The sequence below is a fragment of the Sus scrofa genome, chromosome 13 (assembly GCF_000003025.6).
Source record: "Sus scrofa isolate TJ Tabasco breed Duroc chromosome 13, Sscrofa11.1, whole genome shotgun sequence".
Classification (NCBI taxonomy): domain Eukaryota; kingdom Metazoa; phylum Chordata; class Mammalia; order Artiodactyla; family Suidae; genus Sus; species Sus scrofa.
In genome coordinates this window covers 43,677,330-43,698,174 of record NC_010455.5, presented here as the reverse complement: position 1 = coordinate 43,698,174, position 20,845 = coordinate 43,677,330, and the positions used below count along the sequence as shown (strand labels likewise).

General features: G+C 40.5%; 1 protein-coding gene across 9 annotated transcripts in view; it reads right to left on the bottom strand.

The window, feature by feature from the left end:
- The window catches only part of PTPRG (protein tyrosine phosphatase, receptor type G), a 737,058-nt gene that overhangs the window by 171,669 nt on the left and 544,544 nt on the right, over nt 1-20,845 (bottom strand). For all 9 annotated transcript variants that reach the window (XM_021070772.1, XM_021070771.1, XM_021070773.1 and 6 more), the window contains one exon: nt 664-730. In XM_021070772.1, coding sequence (XP_020926431.1) covers nt 664-730 — 67 coding nt within the window. The remainder of the gene's footprint in view (nt 1-663; nt 731-20,845) is intronic.

Sequence of the window (20,845 nt, the reverse complement as noted above, 5' to 3'; positions counted from 1 at the left end):
TCTGGACTCCACACCTCCCTGTGACAAGGGTACTTTTGAAATTAGAGGATCCTGATGTCATAGGTAATGATGCATCGCTGATAATAAAGTTGCAGGGAAATTCCTCCAATAAAAAACAGTTGGGGAAGACAGAACCCATCCATCTTACTTTCTCTCCCAGTTTTATGCCTGAGGATAAGACGTCTGCTGCACAGAACCCAGCCTAGCATTTTTCCATTCTAGTAGCTGATGATGCTTATTCACATGCGGCAAAGTTTAATGACTTGTCACGGCAACTTAAATTTTTCTCTACATCTGAGAGGCAAATCAAGCAACGTATAAATGGAGAGTTACTTGAAAGGGGAATACTTTTAGGATAGATGTGAAGCAAGGGGCAGGTTCAGCACATATGAATGGTACATCTTAGGGCGTTCTGATTTACAGCATATGCATTTCAAGTGGTACCGGAAGAGAAACAAATGGCTTACTGTTCACCCAGATCCATTTGTGGGTAATAAATGGGTGTGCTCTTTATCCATCAAATAATGCCTCTCATGCGCTTCAACATCAGTGGATGAAGAATGAGTGTCGGGCTCCGTCCTCTGGCAGATAACCCCATTCCTTTAGGTGGAGACCTTATCCCTTTTCACATCCCAGCAAAGGAAGTGTACATGGCTTACTTACCGTGATGTACGACGCCCTTCAACCCATGGATAATAGGATCCAGCGCAGAATTGTCCCTTGGACTGACCTATATGTAAAGGAAACATGATTGGTTAAATCTATTCTGGCATCAGACACAACAGCCTCAGTTTAATCTTCTAAAGAGAAGAGGGGGGGAGAAATAGATGTTATCTAGCAAGCTGCTTGGGTCTCACACACACCATGGTTTTTACCAAACACAGGAGATTTATGACATAATAAAATCAAGTGAGGAAATCTAAATCAAAAGAAAGAAACTTCTTAGAATACATTAGAACAGGAGAGAAATACCAAAGTCTTAGCAAAATCTTAAAAGGCAACTGCAGGGCTTTCCTCTCACTTTGTTTTATTAAAAGTAGACCCCAATCGGCGAAGAAGTCATTGAAAGTCATCAGAGAGCAATCCATCATTGACTGAATATTTCAGTACCTTTTTGTGATTGTGGTTTTTTTTCTCTTCTTTTTAGAAAATGGATTGGTTCCCTGACAGCCTCTTCTCCTTTCTGAGGATCCCAGTCCCCTGTGCCTTAACTGACATGATAAGAGGCATCTCTAAGAGTCACTCAAGCAGGAAAGAAATAGAAAGGAAAGGAATTCGAAAAGTCAGTGGCTCCCACTTTCATTTCCCCCTGGAGTTTTTAATCCCCTGAAATGTCAAAGCCTCTTTGATCTTGACCTTCACCTTTTCCCCTTAACTTTTGATACTCCTCAGCATGAATTATCATTTATGCCCTTTCTAAAAGATTAAAATTCCACCAGTGTATTACAATTTTGCTTTTAATGTTTTTTTAAATTTTTTTTTTTTTTTGACACACCTGAGGCATGTGCAAGTTCCCAGGCCAGGGATCTAACCCGAGCCATAGCAGCGACCTGGGCTGCTGCAGTGATAACACTGGATCCTTAATTCACTGTGCCACAAGAGAGCTCCAAGTTCTTTCTTTTAGACACGTATTGAAATTATTTTGCTTCAAAATAACTCAAGAGTGGACAGCAGCAGGAAAGAGTGAAATACAGATGCACTAGGACTGGTCATTAATCGGTCATTTAGGATCTTAGGTGATGAGTATCAGAAGGATCAGGATACAATTTTCCCTACTTTTGCATATGTTTAGCTTTTTTCAAAGAGTTTTCCAAAGTCCATCATCTGTGGTCAGCATATCCTGAATTTTTCTTTTTTGGGATGATATTTTACATTTTAATCCACTTCTAACACAATAAGGCTGAGATAGTGATGAAGCTTTCATTGTGTAGCAAGACCTAACTTGATGTTTCCTGGTTAATCCAGAGGAATCCAGGGCCATCTTAGGTTAAATTTTAAGGTAATAGAAGATTTTTCCATACCCCTTCCCCTCTTATAGATTCTCCCTGTTGGGCTGCAAATTCCAGTTTGCTCTCTAGTAATAACCCACACTTAACACATTTCTTTTTTTCTTCTGCCTTAGCATGTACAGGTTAAAGCAGTGGTTCTCAAACTGGAGGCATTTTTACCTATCTCCTACTCCCCTTTCCCATCCAGAGGAAATTTGACTATGTCGGCAGACACTGCTGGTTTTCACAAGTACAGGTGAAGGGGGTGTGGCTATTAGCATCAAGCATGTAGAGGCAGGGCTGTTGCTAAACATCCCATAATGTTCAAAAGAGCCCCTTCATAGCAAACAATTATGTGGCCCGTGATGCCAATAATGCAAAAGTTGAGACCGAAAACCCCAGGTTGGGTGCTCTGTGAGTTAACAGTAGTTATATATTAATGTCTGGAGTCCCAAGTTATGATTAAATTCAAACACAGGTGTGATTATATACCAGTTTATGTTTATAGACTAATAAAATGAGGTGAAATTTTCTAAGACATCATAAACAATACAGGTACAAAAAAAAAAAAAAAAAGAAAAAAAAAAAGGACTAGGAGTCCAGTGTATCAGATCACAGTGGTGGAATTCTGGAGGTTGTCACGAGTATACCTCCAAAACTCCTGAGAGGAAGCTCAAAAGCGAAGGATTTAACATACTGGTTGAAGTACAAAACATCCGAATGGCACATAAATGGCAAGCATCCACAGAATATAACAAACTGAAAAAAAGTCCTGTTTGCACCACAGCACAGATTTAATCAAAAAATTAAAACATGACCAAAAATGGAAACACAACTCAAGAATGCAAGATAAAAGAGTCTATCAGGAAATGTGGCCAAATTTCAAAAGCGACAGAATAGGGAGTTCCCTGGAGTTCCTGTTGTGGCTCGGCAAGTTAAGTAGTATTCATGAGGATGAGGGTTCGATCCCTAGCCTTGCTCAGTAGGTTAAGGACCTGATGTTGCCGAAAACTGTGGCACAGGTCACAGATGCAGCTTGGATCCATTGTTGCTGTTGCTGTGGTGTAGGCTGGCAGCTGTAGTTCAGATTTTACCCCTAGCCTGGGAACTTCCATATGCCATAGGTACAGCCCTAAAAACAAAAAGGAATTAAAAGAAAAGAATAGGGAGTTCCCATGTGACACAATGAGTTAAAGATCTAGCACTGTCACTGCAGTGGCTTGGGGTTGGCTACTGTAGTGTAGATTTGATCCCTGGCCCAGGATCTTCCACATGCCACAAGTGAGGCAAAATAAATAAAATAAAATAAAATAAAATAAAATAAAATAAAAATTTAGAAAGTGATTGAAAAAACTAACGGCTCAAAGTACCCCATAGCAAACTGACATTATAGACAATCTTGATATCCCTTCTCCCTTATCCAGATTCAGTCTGGTAGAGAGGTTAATGCCAGTTAAACCCCTTGAAGTTACTCTGACATTTGTGAGAAATGGCAAAGTGGCCACAAACTCCTGCCACATGCACCTTGGAAATTTGATTTGCTACTCATCCCATCAAGAATGTATGCCAACTTTTCCAGTTTTTGAAACTGGGCTTGACCACTTGACTTGTTTTGGCCAAAGGGGCATTAGCAAACATGATGCAGGGAGAGGCTTATATAGGACTCAGAGGCAAGTGCTTAATGTCTCTTGTGAATCTTTGAAATCTTGAAACCACCAGGTGAAGAATGCCAGGCTAGCACACTAGAGGACAAGAGACCACAAGGAGCAGACACAGGCTCTTCCAGCTGAAGCCATTCTAAACCCACCAGCCTGCCAACTACCAGATAGTAAAGAGCTAGTCCATTTGAGACCATCCGTCACCAGCCAGGTAATGAACCACCTGCGGTCTGCAGAGGCCAGGCAAGCTGGCCTTGACCAGAAGAAATAACCTGCCAACATAGAGAATCATAAAGTAATAAAATAATTGTTGTTTTAACTAATTGGGATCATCTCTCACAGAGCAAAACTTCACTGAATTTCCTGTGTATAGAAGTAGAAGCTGGGGGAAAGGCTATAATATTAATAAATTTCTTAATCCATACACTTGACTTATTTATGGTTTGTCTTAAAGGGTTCGCAATGAGATGCCACATCACAAGACACAGCACTTTGTGTCAACCTGATTAATTCATGCGCTTCTCCGAAACTGTGTTACCCCTCCCCTACCAGGGCAACATTTCATAGACACAATGATTTTTTTGAGCCCAACTGTGGGGGAATGTTTTGTAGTCAGGGGGATCTTTAATGCATGTTACCTGATAACATGAAAGCTCAAAGAACGTGTTCCTAATCCTCCATGACTTACATCCACCAATAACATTTGTAGCCCATGCAAAAGCAAAATTACCTGGCAACATAATTCACCTTCAATTTCTAGTTGCTTCTGACTCTAGTACCTCGGTGTCTGATTATTCAAACCTGGTCTCATTTGAGCTCAGAGCCTAAATTCTAAACAGTCCTGAAAATGAAAAGTTTTTGACAATGCTCAGTTGCCTCCATTGTTGGTTTATAGGAGTAGGGTTGAGAAGAAGGAAAGAAAGAGGGAGAAAAATGCAGATTATTGGCTAGTCAAATTAACTTCCTACTCTCCAGTCCATGTCTTGAATCTCAAACTCTGGGTGGGAATCGCAAAAGCATGTTAACACATGGGTTTGTTCCAGTAAGGCATAACTCTTAACTAAAATAATCCCCTCCACCCACTGCTTCAATCAATATGCCACTTAAAAAAATTCAGGGAAGTAAGCTAAGCAATTGGGCAGCTCTGAAATACGCCTAAAGGGAGGAAGGCAACACAAGCAACCCTTGTTTGGTTCTGGTCTCCGTCCTCGGTATAGCAGTCTGGGTGGTGGGTGGGGTGGGGAGGATGGGATGGAATTCTTGGAGCTTCAGTGTCCTCACCTGTGAAATGGGGATATAATCTCATCATGTTACAGGAATTAAATTTATGAAGATTGGAATATAATGCTAAGTACCAAAGCAACATTCAATAAGGGCTAAATATGACTGGGCAGCAACATGACCCAAATATTCAAATAGAAATGAATGTCAAACAACAGCAATTTTATCCCTGAGACCTCTCAATGCACTTGGCTCTAAAAGCAATACCTCCTTGAGTTCAAATTTCAAAAGATCCAAATTTATGTTTTATTTAACATCTGCTCAATTTTGTAATATGCTGCTCCTGCAAAAGCCACACAAGGAGTTTTCCTGGCTCTTGAAATTTACTTCCTTTCACTTTAAGATCAAAGGAGTTGTGCAGTAAGACGGAGAAGGCAGCAATTGCACAAATGAGCTTAAAATGGACTAGAAGAAATGGACACCCCCTTTCCCTGAAGAGTTTGTTCTCTCATTGCAAAATGTAGCTTGGGGCACTTCCAATTCGGAGTAGCTTTCATGGCATTAGTCATCTTCAAAAGGAAGGCATACAGATTCGACAGAGGGCTGTGAATTAAAGCTTTTAAGTTGTCTTTGGATATAACCAAAAGACATAGAGACATTAGCAATACAGGAAACCATGACATGTAGGTTTGGGCAAAAGGCCAAACGTATATACATGCTGATGAAATCTAAACTTCATAAAATTTTCTTTCCAAAGAATAGCCATAGGATTCAGTCAACTATCAATTTAGGAACCAAGTTATCGATATTCTCTAGAGATGTGTCTACAACCCAGGCTCCTCAGGAGGGTATGCATTTAATCCTTCTTGAAGCAAAATGAAATGGAAGCAGAGAGGCCTCATCAGACTGCATGTGCCTGCATTTGGATATGTGCTGCCATTGACTTTTTCTGTTCACTGTGCCATGTGGCCCTTGACTTGGATCCTAATAACCTTCAATCAATCAAGTCCTGGCCATCTGCTAAATAGGATGGCCAAAACAACCTACTTGCCCCGAGTCCGACATCGCCAGCTGCTCCTTTAGTCCTATAAACATCATATCCAGCCAATATCCTCTTGTGGGGAAAAGGATTTATGCCTGATGAGGGTAAATGGCTACACCATTAACCATGGCTGTGGGGGACAGTGACAAACAGGAGGACCAAGGTCTCTGCATGTCCTTGCTGAATTGCAGAGATGATGATCCATCCAAGCTGATAGTTAGCAGGTAACTGTGTAGTCAGAAGCTTAAGTGTCTTATCAGGACAAGGAAACCACTTCTTATGAGATCTGATTTCAAATCTGAATCTTCTTCCACAGCTCTCACCTAAAGATCCACGTGTTCTAAGGATGCTGCAGATTATTTCACTCTGACTCCAACACCTTGGGTACCACTCACCGGGTTTTGATTCAAGTTGCGGTCAAGAACTTCCTGGCAAAAATCATTCATAACTTGGCTATTTTTACAGAACTATATTTCAGTTAGGGCTTCTCCAGAAACAGGATACCTATTGGATTCCTTTTTAAATAAATTAAACACTTGTCAATAATTTCAGAAATGTGCCTATGTTCAAGAATATAATAATAGCATCAAACTCTTAACCACAGATCTACACTGAAAACATCTTTTGTTTTTTGTTTTGTTTTGTTTTTGTTTTTTGCTTGGCTCTTCTTTTTGATACAAATATGACTTTTCTTCTTGTCAACCTATGGTCTCAGTTTCTAATACAAAAGTTTCTTTTTTCCCCTTTTGACATCCCAGTAACATTTTCTATTCTTTCCTGATGGTCACTGCTGCAGTGCGATTGCAAAAAGCAGAATAAGAGGCATTGGTGCAATTAGCACCTCAAATTGCCATGGAATAAAGTCAAGGAGAAAACAGAGACACAATTTAGGAGTCATGGCCAAGGAAGACAGAGCTCTGTAAAGCTGTAGGAGTTTCCATGAAATGAAAATGAAATGGGATTTTTGTTTCCCGATCAAGTAATGGCAATTTAACCAAGTATGGATTTCTGGCCAGGAGGCTTAGTTTAATTTCAAATAATAAATGTCCAGAATCATAGTTAAGTCTAATCTAATAGATATGCAAAACATCACAGAGGCATCTCACCAGAGAAGGAAGTGCTCCTGTCAGCGGGGAAGGTGACGGCCCCATATCATCATCTATTTTCCAGTACTTGACAGGACACACTCTTGGGACTGGTTTCCATCACCAGATGAGAAAACTCCTAAATCCTCAGCCATGGGAAGGGATTAATATGAAAAAGCAACACAATTATAAATGCTAATAGGATTCACCCTCCCCACTTCAAGTGGAGCTTGAGCGTGGACATGGCTTACTTCCTGTTAATTCATAATATTTGTGGAAACTAGTCAATTCGCAAGACATTCATCTCCAGATAATTCAGATGCATGGCCAGATAAGGCTACGGGAGGAAATGAATTTAATGTTCTTGGTCTACTTACACTGACCAATCACTATCCCTCTGCCCCTACCTCTCTAGCTCACCGGAGGATTTACCACTTAATTGTCTGACTTGGCTTGGAGGAGTCTATTACTGGAAAAACCAACCCAGCAGGGTGACAGCAAGGCCCAGTAGCAAATCTGCAGATCTTGCCAGCAGCAGGCATGCCTATTGTCAATACAAGTGATTTTTCATTTTCATGAGGATCAAACTGCCCCAGGCTGGGATATACAGTGCCATTTTCTCTAGCTTTGGCCTCACACAATACTCAATTTCAAAGCCAAAGCAGAAGAGAGGGACGGAGTAGGCAGACTGGGGCGCCTGGCAAGTGGAACTTCCATAGGGGCCCACATGGTGATTTTTATCCTTCTTTGTCTTTTTAATGCATTGTGTTTCAGAGCCAAGAAAATAGTGGGGAAGCCTTTACAGCAGTTCAAGACAGGGTCCCAGAGTCTGCCTGCACCACCCCTGCCAGTCTTCTCAATGCAAAGGTGGCTCTTGAACTGCGAAGAAGCAAAAAAGAAACTGCAACCTAGCAAAGTATGACCTAGAGTCTCATTAAACTACAGTGCAAACCATGTCACAGAGATACTGTCATGACCTTTGAATTTTTTTTAAAAAGTGGGGAAGCCTGGGGCAAGAGAAGCTTATTTCAGGTTCAGTGACTTGCCTCCAAGTTTCTCTCGGTCTGGCGTGGCAATGCTGGACAATGTTGACTTTCTCTTATTAATAATCCTGCCATGCACTGAAAAGCTACAATAATATCAAAGGCTTGGGGGAGAAAGCAGAGCTGACGGTTTCCACATGTAGCAGGTGACTTGAACTAAAACACATTAGATGTGACTCTCACCCTTGCTTTTTCATTCCCTTGAAGCAAAAAGCTGCTCGGGTCACTCCATTTACAAAAGACTTGGAATGCAGAAAGCATGATGTGAGAACTTCTCTAAATTCCCACCACGTATGCAGCAAGATAAACATGAGGCAAAGTGTATTGGCTCAAAGGGTCATCAGATTGATCCTTCTCTTGAAAAAATTCCTCCTTAGGAGTAGGTAAAGTCATCATTTTGGATAAACCAAGCATCCAGATGGCATTATGAAGAATGGGGGAATACAACGTAAATATCATGTGTACAATATATTATGTCATATATAAAATATTAAAATAAACTTTGGTCATTTATACAAAGACTACATGACAGAAGGAAAAATGATACAGTGTCTTTGGTCCAAATCAGAAGAAGCCAGTTCCTCTGCTTATTCATCCAACAATACTGAGTACCTATTGCATGCTATGGTGGACTGGCTCTAAGATATCTCCCAACGCACCCCAACTCCAGCTATAAAGCCCAACAAACCTCCCGTTTTGAGGGGAGCTGATCTAGTGGCTTATATTTAACCAATAGGGCGTGGCAAAGGCAAAGGGAAGTCACTTCTCTGATTAGGTAATAAGAGATTCTAATTTCTCTGTTTCTAGTAGATGTCTACTGCCTACATGGTTGACAGCCTTTTGTGAAGTAACAGCCATGCTAGAAGGGCACATATGGTGAAGGACTGAAGGGAAACTGAGGTTCTCAGTAAAACAGCCCCTAGAGGGACAGAATTCTGTCAACAGCCCAAGTGGGAGTAGAAGTAGATCCTTCCCCAGATGAAGTTTCAGATGAGACACCAGCCTGGCTGACACCCGAAATGCAGCCTCTGAGAAAGCATGAAGCTGAGAACCCACAGAAACTGAGATGGCAAATGTGTGTTGTTTTAGCCTCTAGGCTTCAAGTAATTTGTTATACAGCAAAGATATTCACATTTCATAAGCTGGGTCCTGGGGAGTCCCTGTTGTGGCTCAGCACATTAGTAACTCAACATTGGGTCCCTGAGGATTTGGGTTCAATCCTGGCCTCACTCAGCGGGTTAAGGGTCCAGCATTGCTGCAAGCTGCAGCATGGGTCACAGGTGTGGCTTGGACCCAGTGTTGCCATGGCTGTGGTATAGGCCTGCAGCTCTGATTCAAGGCCTAACCCAGGAACTTCCACTTGCTGCAGATGTGGCCATAAAAAGGAAAAAAAGAAAAAAAAGAAAAAGAACTGGGTATGATATTGGACAAATCACAGTGCTTCTCCTGACAGAGCTGAGTTGCCACAGAAGGGATGAAGGCCCTGGCTTCCATAAAGAATTCACACTCCACCTCTGTCCTCACTCTGCATCAGCTATTAAAGGCAGTTCCCATCCTCATGAATAAACCCTTAACCCTCTTAGACCTGAGCTGCTACGTTACATCAAAGTTTCTAGAGTTTGAAAGGAAGCAATAAATATGTTTAGAATCCAAGCTCCAATCAGGAAAATGTGGCAAAACGAGTCAGCAATCCCCAGAGACAATAATCACTGATAATCTATTTCAGGGCAAAGTGTTTTCAGTAGCCTTTTTGTTTAAACAAACATAGAAAACCAGTAAGTTGCAGCGCCTTCTTAGGTGAAAGATGTCCCTGGGCAAGGTGCATAGCAAAACGAATGGGTATGAGCAGCTGTTGTTTCTGATTCATAGCAAGCAAGCCAAGTGAAAAATAATTACACACCCTAACATTCTTTTTTTTTTTTTTTTAAGCTGGTATTTCTACTCTGTGTTTCATTGGGAGCACTGAATGATTGCTCCTATAATGTGGTCTCCGAAGATTGATTAAGTATCAATCCGCTCTCCCAAGCAATACCTCACAGGGCGCATTCCCTATTCCAAGCCACACACTCACGGAGAGCTTTGGCACCAGACTTAAAACTCCCTGTCACTGTCCTCTAAAATCAACTTTTTAACAACCCACTCCATCCACCAACAAACCTGTGACTTTTTTTTTGGCAGACATTGCTAAAGGGTTGAGAGTATCTGATTAAACATCCTTCAGTAAACAATGTTTGGGGGACACAAAAAGATTATTTAAGTGGACAGAAGGTCTACGAATCCACAAATTAAAGAAATTCCCTTTAAGTAAGTGATACGTCGAAACAAAGGCCAGCCCCATCTCAAGGAGGACAGATTAATGCTAACTGAACAGCTTGGCTTTGTATTTAAAATGCACCTGAGTTCAACAGAGGATAAAATTAAATTGCAACAAGGAAAGACAAACTCTTTCCCTGCAGGCCTTGATTGATAGAATGTGCCATGTGCAGCAGAACAAAATGGAAAACCAGAAAGTTTGTTCCCAGCCATCATTGCCTCACTGGGCCAACTTTCTCTCCTTTGAGAAAATAATATGACTTCTTCATAGAGCATGTAGTCTAGTTATTTAACCAATAGTACTCGGGATTTTTCAATTCCTCCAGCAGCTCGGATGGAAAAAATGGCCCCAGTGGGGAAATGTAGGTAACATTTAACTAAGAAGAAGCTTATCTTATAAAAACTGCCATTGTCAATAACCTGAGAATAAGTCACTCTTTAAAAAACAATGCAGATGGATTTCCTGCAGTTGAATGTGATGAACTCATCTGAAATGGTAGCCCATAAGACCAGTGCAGTGGTGAAGTGCAGTTTTTGAAACCAGGTACGTAGACTGAGGTTCAAAACCTAACTCTTTCACTGAACAGCTGTGTGTGATTATAGGATAGTTAATTATAATCTCACTATGCCTCGATTTCCTCATCTGCAAATTCCTCCATAATTTCATAGGGTGGGTAAGAGGATTAAATGAATGTTTAGCACAGTGACTAACACATCCAAGATGCTTTACAAATGAAGTTACAGCCACTCTTTCCCCAAAGAGGCACCACGAACAGGCATACCCCAAAACCCACAAAGCTCCAAATAATAACTCTACTACCGGTTACAGTCAGAACAATAGTTTGGTCTGTTCCAAGCTAAATTCAGTCAATCATGACCCTTCCATCACCACACCAGAATTTCATTTTGATAAAATGGTGACATCTTGCAACCCAGTAGATCCATCCCCCAAACTTAGAATTATTTTTATTCCTTCCTTTCTTGCCACACCCACATATGATGCATCTGAAAGCCCAGAAGATTCTACCTCCTAAACATAACTTGAATTTACCCACCACTTCTCTCCAGCTCGTCCACTCTGACTGTAGCCCAGGCTATCACCACCCTGAACCTCTGACTGCCTTGGCAACCTCTGACTGCCTTGCTAACTAGTTTCCATGCTTTCTGTACTGCACTCTCCAGGAAGTCCTTCTCCACACAGCAGTTTCACCAGTGGTTCTCCCTGGCTCCCCACTGGAAACAATTCTAATCAGCTTTCAGAGAGAAACAGAAACAGACAACGACAGCGACAAAACACTGTTCTGAATGGCCTTAGGTGTGGCCTGGGCATCTGAGTGCTTCCAAGCTCTCCAGGTGGTTCTGACAGTAAGAGTTACTGAGTTTACAAGGATCTTTAAAAACCAGAAATGGGAGTTCCTGCCGTGGCTCAGTGGTTAACGAATCCGACTAGGAACCATGAGGTTTTGGGTTCGATCCCTAGCCTTACTCAGTGGGTTATGGATCTGGCGTTGCCGTGAGCTGTGGTGTAGGTCACAGATGCGGCTCGGATCCCACGTTGCTGTGGCTGTGGCATAGGCCGGCAGCTATAGCTCTGATTTAACCCCTAGCCTGGGAACCTCCATATGCCGTGGGAGTGGCCCTAGAAAAGGCAAAAAGACAAAACAAACAAACAAACAAAACCGTAAATGTAATTGCAACCCAGGCCTGCTTAAAAGTTCTCCAGGATCTGGGCCCAGGCCACCTATAAATTCTTACTGCTTAGTAATAATATTATAATTATCTTATTATCCCCATGGTTCATTATAATCCAGCCCCACTGGTCTCCTTCCTCTTCCTCTAATACTTTGAGCATTTCACTGCCTCCAGGGCTTTGCTCTATGACCCTCTATCTAGAATGTTCCTCACCTCACTCAGCCCTATGCAGGGCAGGTTCTTACTTTTCAGATCTCAGTTCAAAGTAACTCCATTAAGGAGATTTCCCTGGCCACCAGTCCCAACTGGTTCATCCCATATATTTGCCAACTACCGATCTGTTTAGCTCTCTCCAAGCACCAATCTCTTCCTGTCAATACCTGAAAGTCAGCCCAGGTGGTCAGTGTATCACAGACAATTGAGGCTGGAAGGTCCTCAAAATTTAAACAGGTCAGAGGTCCTAATCCCCTCCAAATGTCACCAAGGCACCACCTGTTAACACCTGCTCTCTCACAGCAGTTATACACTTCACTTTAATGACCCCTTTATACACCCACCTCCTGACCGAGGCTGAGAGCTCCCTTAAGGCAGGGCTCATATTTTGGATGATGAATTGAAAATTATAATGGTGCAGTCAGAGTTCAGGCATACAAAACTGGAATCAGGCTGTCACTGAGGATCTTCTCTCAAATATGTCCCAGCAGCACTAAGAACTTGAACTTTCTTTGAACGATACCAGAGCCATGGATACCACCAGCCGTATTCGAAGCAACACCTGCCAGCTGCAGCCTGATGGTCTCAAGGTCTCCCCTACTTGTAACTATGCAACCACTTCAGACCCCAACCAATCCTCACTTAATAAGCACCCTTACTTCTTGCCAGCTCCAGTTATAATTCTTGATAAACACCTTATGTAGCTTATCGTAACCTTACAGTTTTTGTGCCTTTATAAGCCTCTCACTTTTTGTAGCCCAGTGGAACACAGGTCAAATGTTTCCTGAATCCATGTCCCTCAGGCTGCAGTTCTAATAAACCAAGTCAATCCCTTTTTTATATCAATCAGGTGCCCATTTCTGGATATTTGGCTAACACTTTATTTAATTCGATTTTGTATAACCAGCTCCGTCATAGTGCCAGCATAGAGTAAGCACTAATAAATGTTTGTTTTCTGAAAAGAAAAAAAAGGCAGCTATTAAAGAGGGGAAGGGGAGAGAAACAAGGGGTACAAGTTAAAACAAACAAACAAACAAAAAAACCCACTTTAGCCAGGGTTATCTACAGAGTCGAAAGAATTCTGGGATTTATATTCAAAGAATTCGATTCAAGTCCTGGTTGTATATTAGCTGTGTGACCTGAGGCAACTGCCTTACCCACTGTGGCCCAATGGATGATGACTCACACTTCCCAGGGTTGACCTGCCAGAGTAAGTTGAAAGGATGTATCTGACAATAGGTATTACTCCCCACAGTGTAGCTACTGACCAGAGGATCTTATGCTGAGGGAGGTTTTGGTTTTATTTTCTACAAAGGGACTCTGGAGATTTTGAAAGCCAAAAGCAAAAGATTAAATAATAATAATAATAATAATAATGAGGAGGAGGATGAAAAGAATTAATAAAGGACTGCTATAGCAAGATCCCTGCCTTTTTTTTTTTTAATAGATCATACTTTGCTCCTAATTAAACACACAGCTTCAAAGTCATGTTGCCCTGGTTCAAATCAAAGCTCCATCACTGATGAGGTGGGACAGGGGTCGGCACACTACAGTCACTGGGACATTCTCACCCACTGATGGTTTTTGTAAACAAAGTTTTATTGGAACACAACCATGCCCACTGGTTTACACGCTGGCCGTGCCTGCTTCTGCACTATAAGACAGCATGGAGTAGTTGGAACAGAAACCTTATGGCTTGAAAAGCCAAGAATATTTACTATCTGGCCTGCTATAAAAAAAGTTTGCCAATCTCAGCTTGAGGCAAATAAGTTACTTAACTTCCTTTAAGCTTCCATTTCTTCAGACTATGAAATGGAGATACTAACAGTATTTCCATAATAAGAGCTATTGAGACAGTCAAATGAGATAATCCACATGAGATACTTTTAGCACAGTGCCAAGCATATATGAAGAATTCAAAAGGTTTGAATCATAAATATATTTGTTAAATTATCAGTGATAAATCTCATCCCTTCAATCATCTACCCATTTTTTCAACAGTTCACTCACTAACTCATACATTCAACAAATATTTACTAAGCATCTAAAAGTGCCAATGACTGAATCAGAATATATTTAACTGCAGAGATATCTACCGGATGGACAAAAACAAAAAGAAGAAAAGAGAATGACAATCTTTTGTCTGTAATGTCCTCAAAGCCTGTAAATTACATGAGATGAATATTAGCAGTTATAGTATTAGCACTATGTCAGCCAGCCTCTGAGTTCAGTTTTGTCTAAAGAGGCATTGTGGGGAAGCCCGGAGCCTCTCCCACACGAAGCCTTCAAAAAACCTTTGAGGAAAGACTGATTGATTGATAGTTGTTACAAAAGGTTCAACTCCCAGTCAGGGAAGCTTCCAATGATGGCATGAAACTGCCCCAGTTATATGGCATAACATCATAAGAAAATCACCCAAAATCTAGAGATGGTTTTTCACAGGTGGTGTGTTATTCAGATCTTGGTATCACTGCTAAAGTAATTCCAAAAGGCTAAGAGCGCACTGAGAACTGTGAGCGTAATTTTTGAACATTAATCTGCAGAATTCAGCACTGCTATGGGAGACGTGGTGCGATAATTCTGTTGGCAGGAAAGTGTAGAGAATAAGCCACAAAAAGCAGTTTGTCAGTGAACTTGGAGAGGCTTCCTTTCAGCTCTCCAACTTTCTTATCATTTCAGATAAAACCTTTAAAAAAGGTATTGCTGCTTTATTGCCTTTTTCAACACAATCTAAGCCTCAGTAAATGATTAAAGCAGGATGTTTTGAATAAGAATAGGGTGACATGCCAAAGTCTCCAAGTGTATGCACCCATGCTAAGTGTCACCAGAAGGCAGAGCCTGGAGAGTTCTCCAGTAACTATGTTACCTATGCTTCAGTGTATGGGATGGAGTGATATATAAAGTGGTTCCTTTGAAACTTCAGAATTATTTTAAATTACTGCCTGTGTACTCTCAAGGTTGTCAGATGTAAGTTTGAAGCCACTCAGAGGTCTCATTAAGCAACAATTCTGAAATTAAATGACTCTCCCCCAGACATTAAGGGCCTAGGTCACATGTGTGTTGTGATTTATTTTTTCCATTAATTTATGTCCGTTTTAAGTGATATAACACAAAACAGTAACGTACACAAATGTTGAGTGTCCATCTCTATGAATTTTCACAGCTGCGCATATACACCCAGATGAAGACAAGTATTTCCAGTACCCCTGAGGACTCCTTCTGACACATCCTCATGTCACATGTGCAGAGTAATGGAGTCAGACGCTGGTCTTGGGTTTCACCTGCTTCCACTCATCACTGTATCTGTGAGATTCATCCAAGTTTCATACAGTAGTAGTTTGTTCTTTTTCACTGCGGTAGAGAATCCAATTATGTGAAACTACCATGATTTATTTATCCAAAAATCTACTGTTTTAGTGGAAAATTACTTTTCTTTCTGTCATATAAACCATCACCAATGTGAGGCTGTTTATGGAAAGGTTTTCAGCCAATAAAGCACCTCAGGGTGCAACGTTTCCAGAAAACAGGCAGGACAACCATGACGTCGAATTTCACCTTATTCAAATGGTACCAAAAATCATGACAATGGACTCTCAATCAGTCCCATGACCATGGGAGTTAGGAGGGCATTACCATCGAGTACAAGGACTTCAATACGTGTTGGACAGACCCTGAGGTTTGAGTTTTGGCTATCTGGCTGTGGGCAAGTCCCTTAACCTTGAGATTTATTTCCTTCAACTTTGAAATAAAGCATTAGTAACCTCTTAGAGCTGTCGTGGATCATCCATTCACTGAACAATCACCCCGAATACTGACTATAATCGTAAATATATACAGTGCATACTTGGAAAAGTGGCTTTCAATATATGCAAACCGTGATTGGTTAGTTAAAAACTTTACATTAAGCTTATTTTTGACCAACCCTCCTATTTATATTCTCTCCCACTATGAGAATGTCCTTGGATCCATCAACACTGTGCCTGATACACTCTATAATCTAGTTTTGAAATTCTTAGATAATAAAGAGAAATTAATAGCACTTATTTCAAGCACATATAGAAATGACATACTAATTCTCTTCTTTGGGTTTAGCTGTTAGTGAAAAGCAAACATGAGTCTTGGAGTCTTTGCTCCATCATCAATCACTTTCCACAAAGCAGTTACCCAGCTGCTTATATTCCCAACCCTTTGAAAATCTGTTGATATTCAAAACTACAGAACAAAATTTTAGTCTGTGCCAAAGATAAACATTCTTTTCAATCTCCTGAGGGAAAGGAAATTTTTCATTTGTGATTTTCAGTCATTTGCATTAGTGCTGAGAAGATAAAGCAACAGGACATTTATCTATGAATTTTAGATACTATGTATACACCTCCTACAAAACCAGACAGAGATTAAAATTCTGTCCAGTTGGAAGTCAGGCCACTGGAGTAAGGAGTAATCAGGAGGTTGGATGATAAGAGAGGAGACAAATATGATGGCTGAAAATCTCTAAGTTTTGACGGTGCTTCCAAACAATGAAAGTGTTCAGTTGAATCCCATTTTAGCAAAGATATGTCCACTAATACTAGCCCAAGTGTATAAACTGCCATATTTATTTTGGGCTGAAAAAAGTTGCTTTTTAAATTAACTTAGTATGTTTTAGGGGGCAAAGTTTCTTTTTCTGTTTTTGTTTCCTATTTTCTATTTAACTTAAACAACTGAAGTATGGGAAGTAAATAAGCAATACAGATGGAAAGGAGGAAGAATGTGATTCAATACTTGCACAAGAACCTTGTGACTTAAAATCACCACCACCAAATCAAAAATACCCTAGGCTGATGACAAACTTATCAAAGGAGCATAGGCATAATTGTTAGAGTGGTATAAACTGTGATAGCCTTTCAAAATTAATACTTACTCACTGACCCAGGAAATCTAAAGAGTTTATGTAAAGAAAAGCTAAGGCTTACTCACTGACCCAGGAAATCTAAAGAGTTTATGCAAAAAAAAAAAAAAAAACTTGGATAAGTGGATAAGTGGATAAAGGCTTAAAAACATGTGACTATAAGAGTTTGGTGTTATTCATTATATTAAAAAGTTCAAAACAACTAAAAAAAATCTATTACTTGCTAATTAGTTGAATGAATTATGATTCAGTGTAACACTATTAAGTGGTTACAAAAGGGTAAGGAAAATCTGTATCTTGGTGACTATGACATATTACTAGGGTAAAAACCACTTTATCATAGAGTTTCATCCTACTTGGATGATGCTTATTTATAAATGCTTTTAAAACATCTGACAGCAGATAACAGCAAACATCAGCAATTCCCTCTTGAGGTTGGGGTCAAGGACATCCCATTTTCCCCGTTCTCCTTAATGGAACCACGTGCTTGAGTCATGTGAACAACATGATTATTTTTAGGACTAGAAAAAAAAATGAATTTCCTTTTGAAAAGACACCATATTCAAATGCTGATATATTTATATATATCTTTTTTTAATTTTTTTTATTTTTTTGGTCTTTTGTCCTTTTAGCAGCATATGGAGGTTCCCAGGTAGGGGTCTAATTGGAGCTATAGCTGCCAGCCTACAGCAACAGAGGATCTGAGCCGCATCTGCGACCTATACCATAGCTCATGGCAATGCCAGATCCTTAACCCACTGAGGGAGGCCAGGGATCAAACCTGCAACCTCATGGTTCCTAGTCAGATTTGTCTTCTGCTCCTATATATATATATCATTTTAATTAACTTATATATACATCAAATGTAATATGTGTCTTTTGTGATTTTGATTTATGTATATATATCATATTTGGTATGTTTATATTAAATACATAAAAATAAAGAATAAGTTCATATATGTCTATATTACAGCAAACAAGTTTGGCAAAGACAACCCAGTAGGTAAGTTGTCGCAAAAGGGCTGCTTTGGTTTCCAATAGGCTGCTGTCTTTCTGGCACACAGTCAGAGGTTATAAAACCAGACTATAACTTCTTGGTATCTGGCAACAGACTACATTCCTACACCACTAATCTTTAATCGCCCTTTCCTTCCATGTGGACCTGGATGGAGGCAGAAAATCTGGATACTGAATATCTCAGTGGACTGTAGCAAGCCTGGCCTTCCCCTGACCTGGGCAAGGAAAACAGGCCAAGTTTTGCTAAGCATAAGAGGCTGTTTCCCTAAACAGGCCCACAGTGAAATCAGCTCTCAGACAGAAATCATTATTTTTCTACTATGAATTGTGATGCATGTGATTCTCTACAGTGGAATAGAGTTTAAAGCGACATGGTTCACGATGACAGGCAGAGAAGACCTCAAGAAATGTACCCCAAAGTAACTGCTGCAAAAGCTGTCACAGCAGAAAGGACAAGAGTGGACATGTGATGTCAATCTGGAGGAGCAACTTGAGTGTGAGCTGCTGTTTTTCTTGCCCCTTCCTCAAGGACCCCACCTCACAGACATCAACACACACACACACACATACCCCCCTTAGGGACATGGCAATGTTTCTGGCTTAACCTGGTATCAGTTACAATCTTTTTCATTTTATCAGCAGGACCTCTGCCACCCTAGTTTAAAATGACTTTGGTCACTACCTCTATGATGCTTAGGTAGCGTCTGCAAAGAACCATCCCAAAAGTTGGCCACAATCTATTCTTTTGCAAAATAATAACAGTCAGTATTTAATGAGTTTACATGAACCACACACTACGTCAAGTGTTCTATAGTCATTATTTCTCTTTGCCCATAATATCCCTATGTGGTAGAATAAGTGATTACTCTCATATAACAAATCTGGCAACGAAGGCCTTGAGAGAACAAATGGTTTGGCCAAAAGTCAGACCTACAAATAGGAGGTATATGCCTCAAAGCTTAGGCCACTCATGGTCTTGCTGGTATACCCTAAAGTGTTGTCTACATTATCATAATTCTTATTCCCCATATGCATGGTTTCCCTTCCCAGCTCCCATGACCATTTACCCAATCCTCCTAATTTTTAAGGATGGAATGAGCCATGAAAAACTTTTGTAAAAAGGCATACAGGTACGTACACACACACACACACGTGCGCGCACTTGGGTGAAGGCTTCTTTAAAGAAGATCATGCAAAAGCAACAAATTCCCTAATGTGCACAGGGCAAACAATATTTCGGTGGGACAACAGATATTTAAGGGGGAAAAAAAGATCAAGGGTGAACAATATGTCCAAAATCCCTTGTTGGAAATGATAGGTTCGTTTCATTTTGTGACTTATCAAAGAGCCCTTGTGATGCTAAATTGTACTGTCTCCAAGAGGAGGAGGGTATTCTAGATTAGATGATATTTCCCAGAATTTGATCAAGGTCAAACATCTCTAGGACTAGCACTCCTCAAAGTAGATGCCAGGGAGGGCTGGTTTAGTAAATGTCAGAGCACCCCTTTCAGCAACATTTCAGAGCTCCAGTTGGCCTAAGCATTGCCAGTCTGTGTGATTTAACCTCTCTACAAGAAATGCACAGAGAAAGGCACACAATTCCACTCAAGGGACTCAATAGAACTCTTTTTAAAAGATAACATTTTAAATATTATTCTGTATAGTGCACATATATGAAGGGATACCAGACTCTCAATTTAGCTCCATGAATCTGCCTGCATAAAGTTTCCCAAAGAATATCTTCACACAGACCCCTACACTCCCCAAACCAATGAGATTCCACAAAACGCTCCTGTCTCATCCCACACAGCTGACTTCCAGTAATTTATGCAGTGGAAGAAATGTCTCCTAAAGTCCCAAGGTGTGCATAGTCAGACACCATTTTGAAGACCTAGTGTCATAAACTATTTTCAGTGATTACAGAGGACCTACCAATTTGTAGTCCTTGAAATTCTTATCAGCAAGTATTGTGTATGTAGAGAAAATGGAAAACAATTGAAAAGACAAATGAATGCTCATACGCTTAGAAGTATGAACGGATTGCACAGAACAGGATACTGGTGTTCTGCAACATTACTTTGTCTAGAAATATGAAGCAATACAAATGCTAATGCAAACTCTATTGCATTGTTGGTTAACTTTTCACACACCCAGGTCCTGTCTCCCTGACAAACTTGCAAGGCAGGGCCTGAGTATCATTCCTTTTTTTAGCATCTACTCCAGTGCCAAGCACGCCAGCGTTGCTGAATAAATCTCTGCTGAGTGGATAAATGCCTTCATACTATAAAGGCATAAAAGGGTATTTACTTATTTTGTACTCAATGCAGTAATGCTGGTGGGAATATTCAGCACCTGATTATGGAATGTCTGATGTCATCCATCCTAAAATAAAATCAGTTATTAGGCAGAGATATCAGAGAAGGTGGAAGAAAACAGGGTATTGGTCACAAGTTGGCAGCTCAATAGCAATTAATTCTTCTTGCAGGTGGCTTTTCTCTTGTCCCTTTTCTTTCAGTCAGGCTCCATTTTAGAAGACAGAAACCTTGCCAGTAATTCGAATAGGGAAAATTTCATATAAAGAATTGCTATCAAGGAAAAGGTGTTTAATTACCAAAAATGAGTGAGTAGTAGGGAGAAAGGGCTTTAGGGGGAACAGGAGAAACAAATGCAGAAAGTGGCCACTAA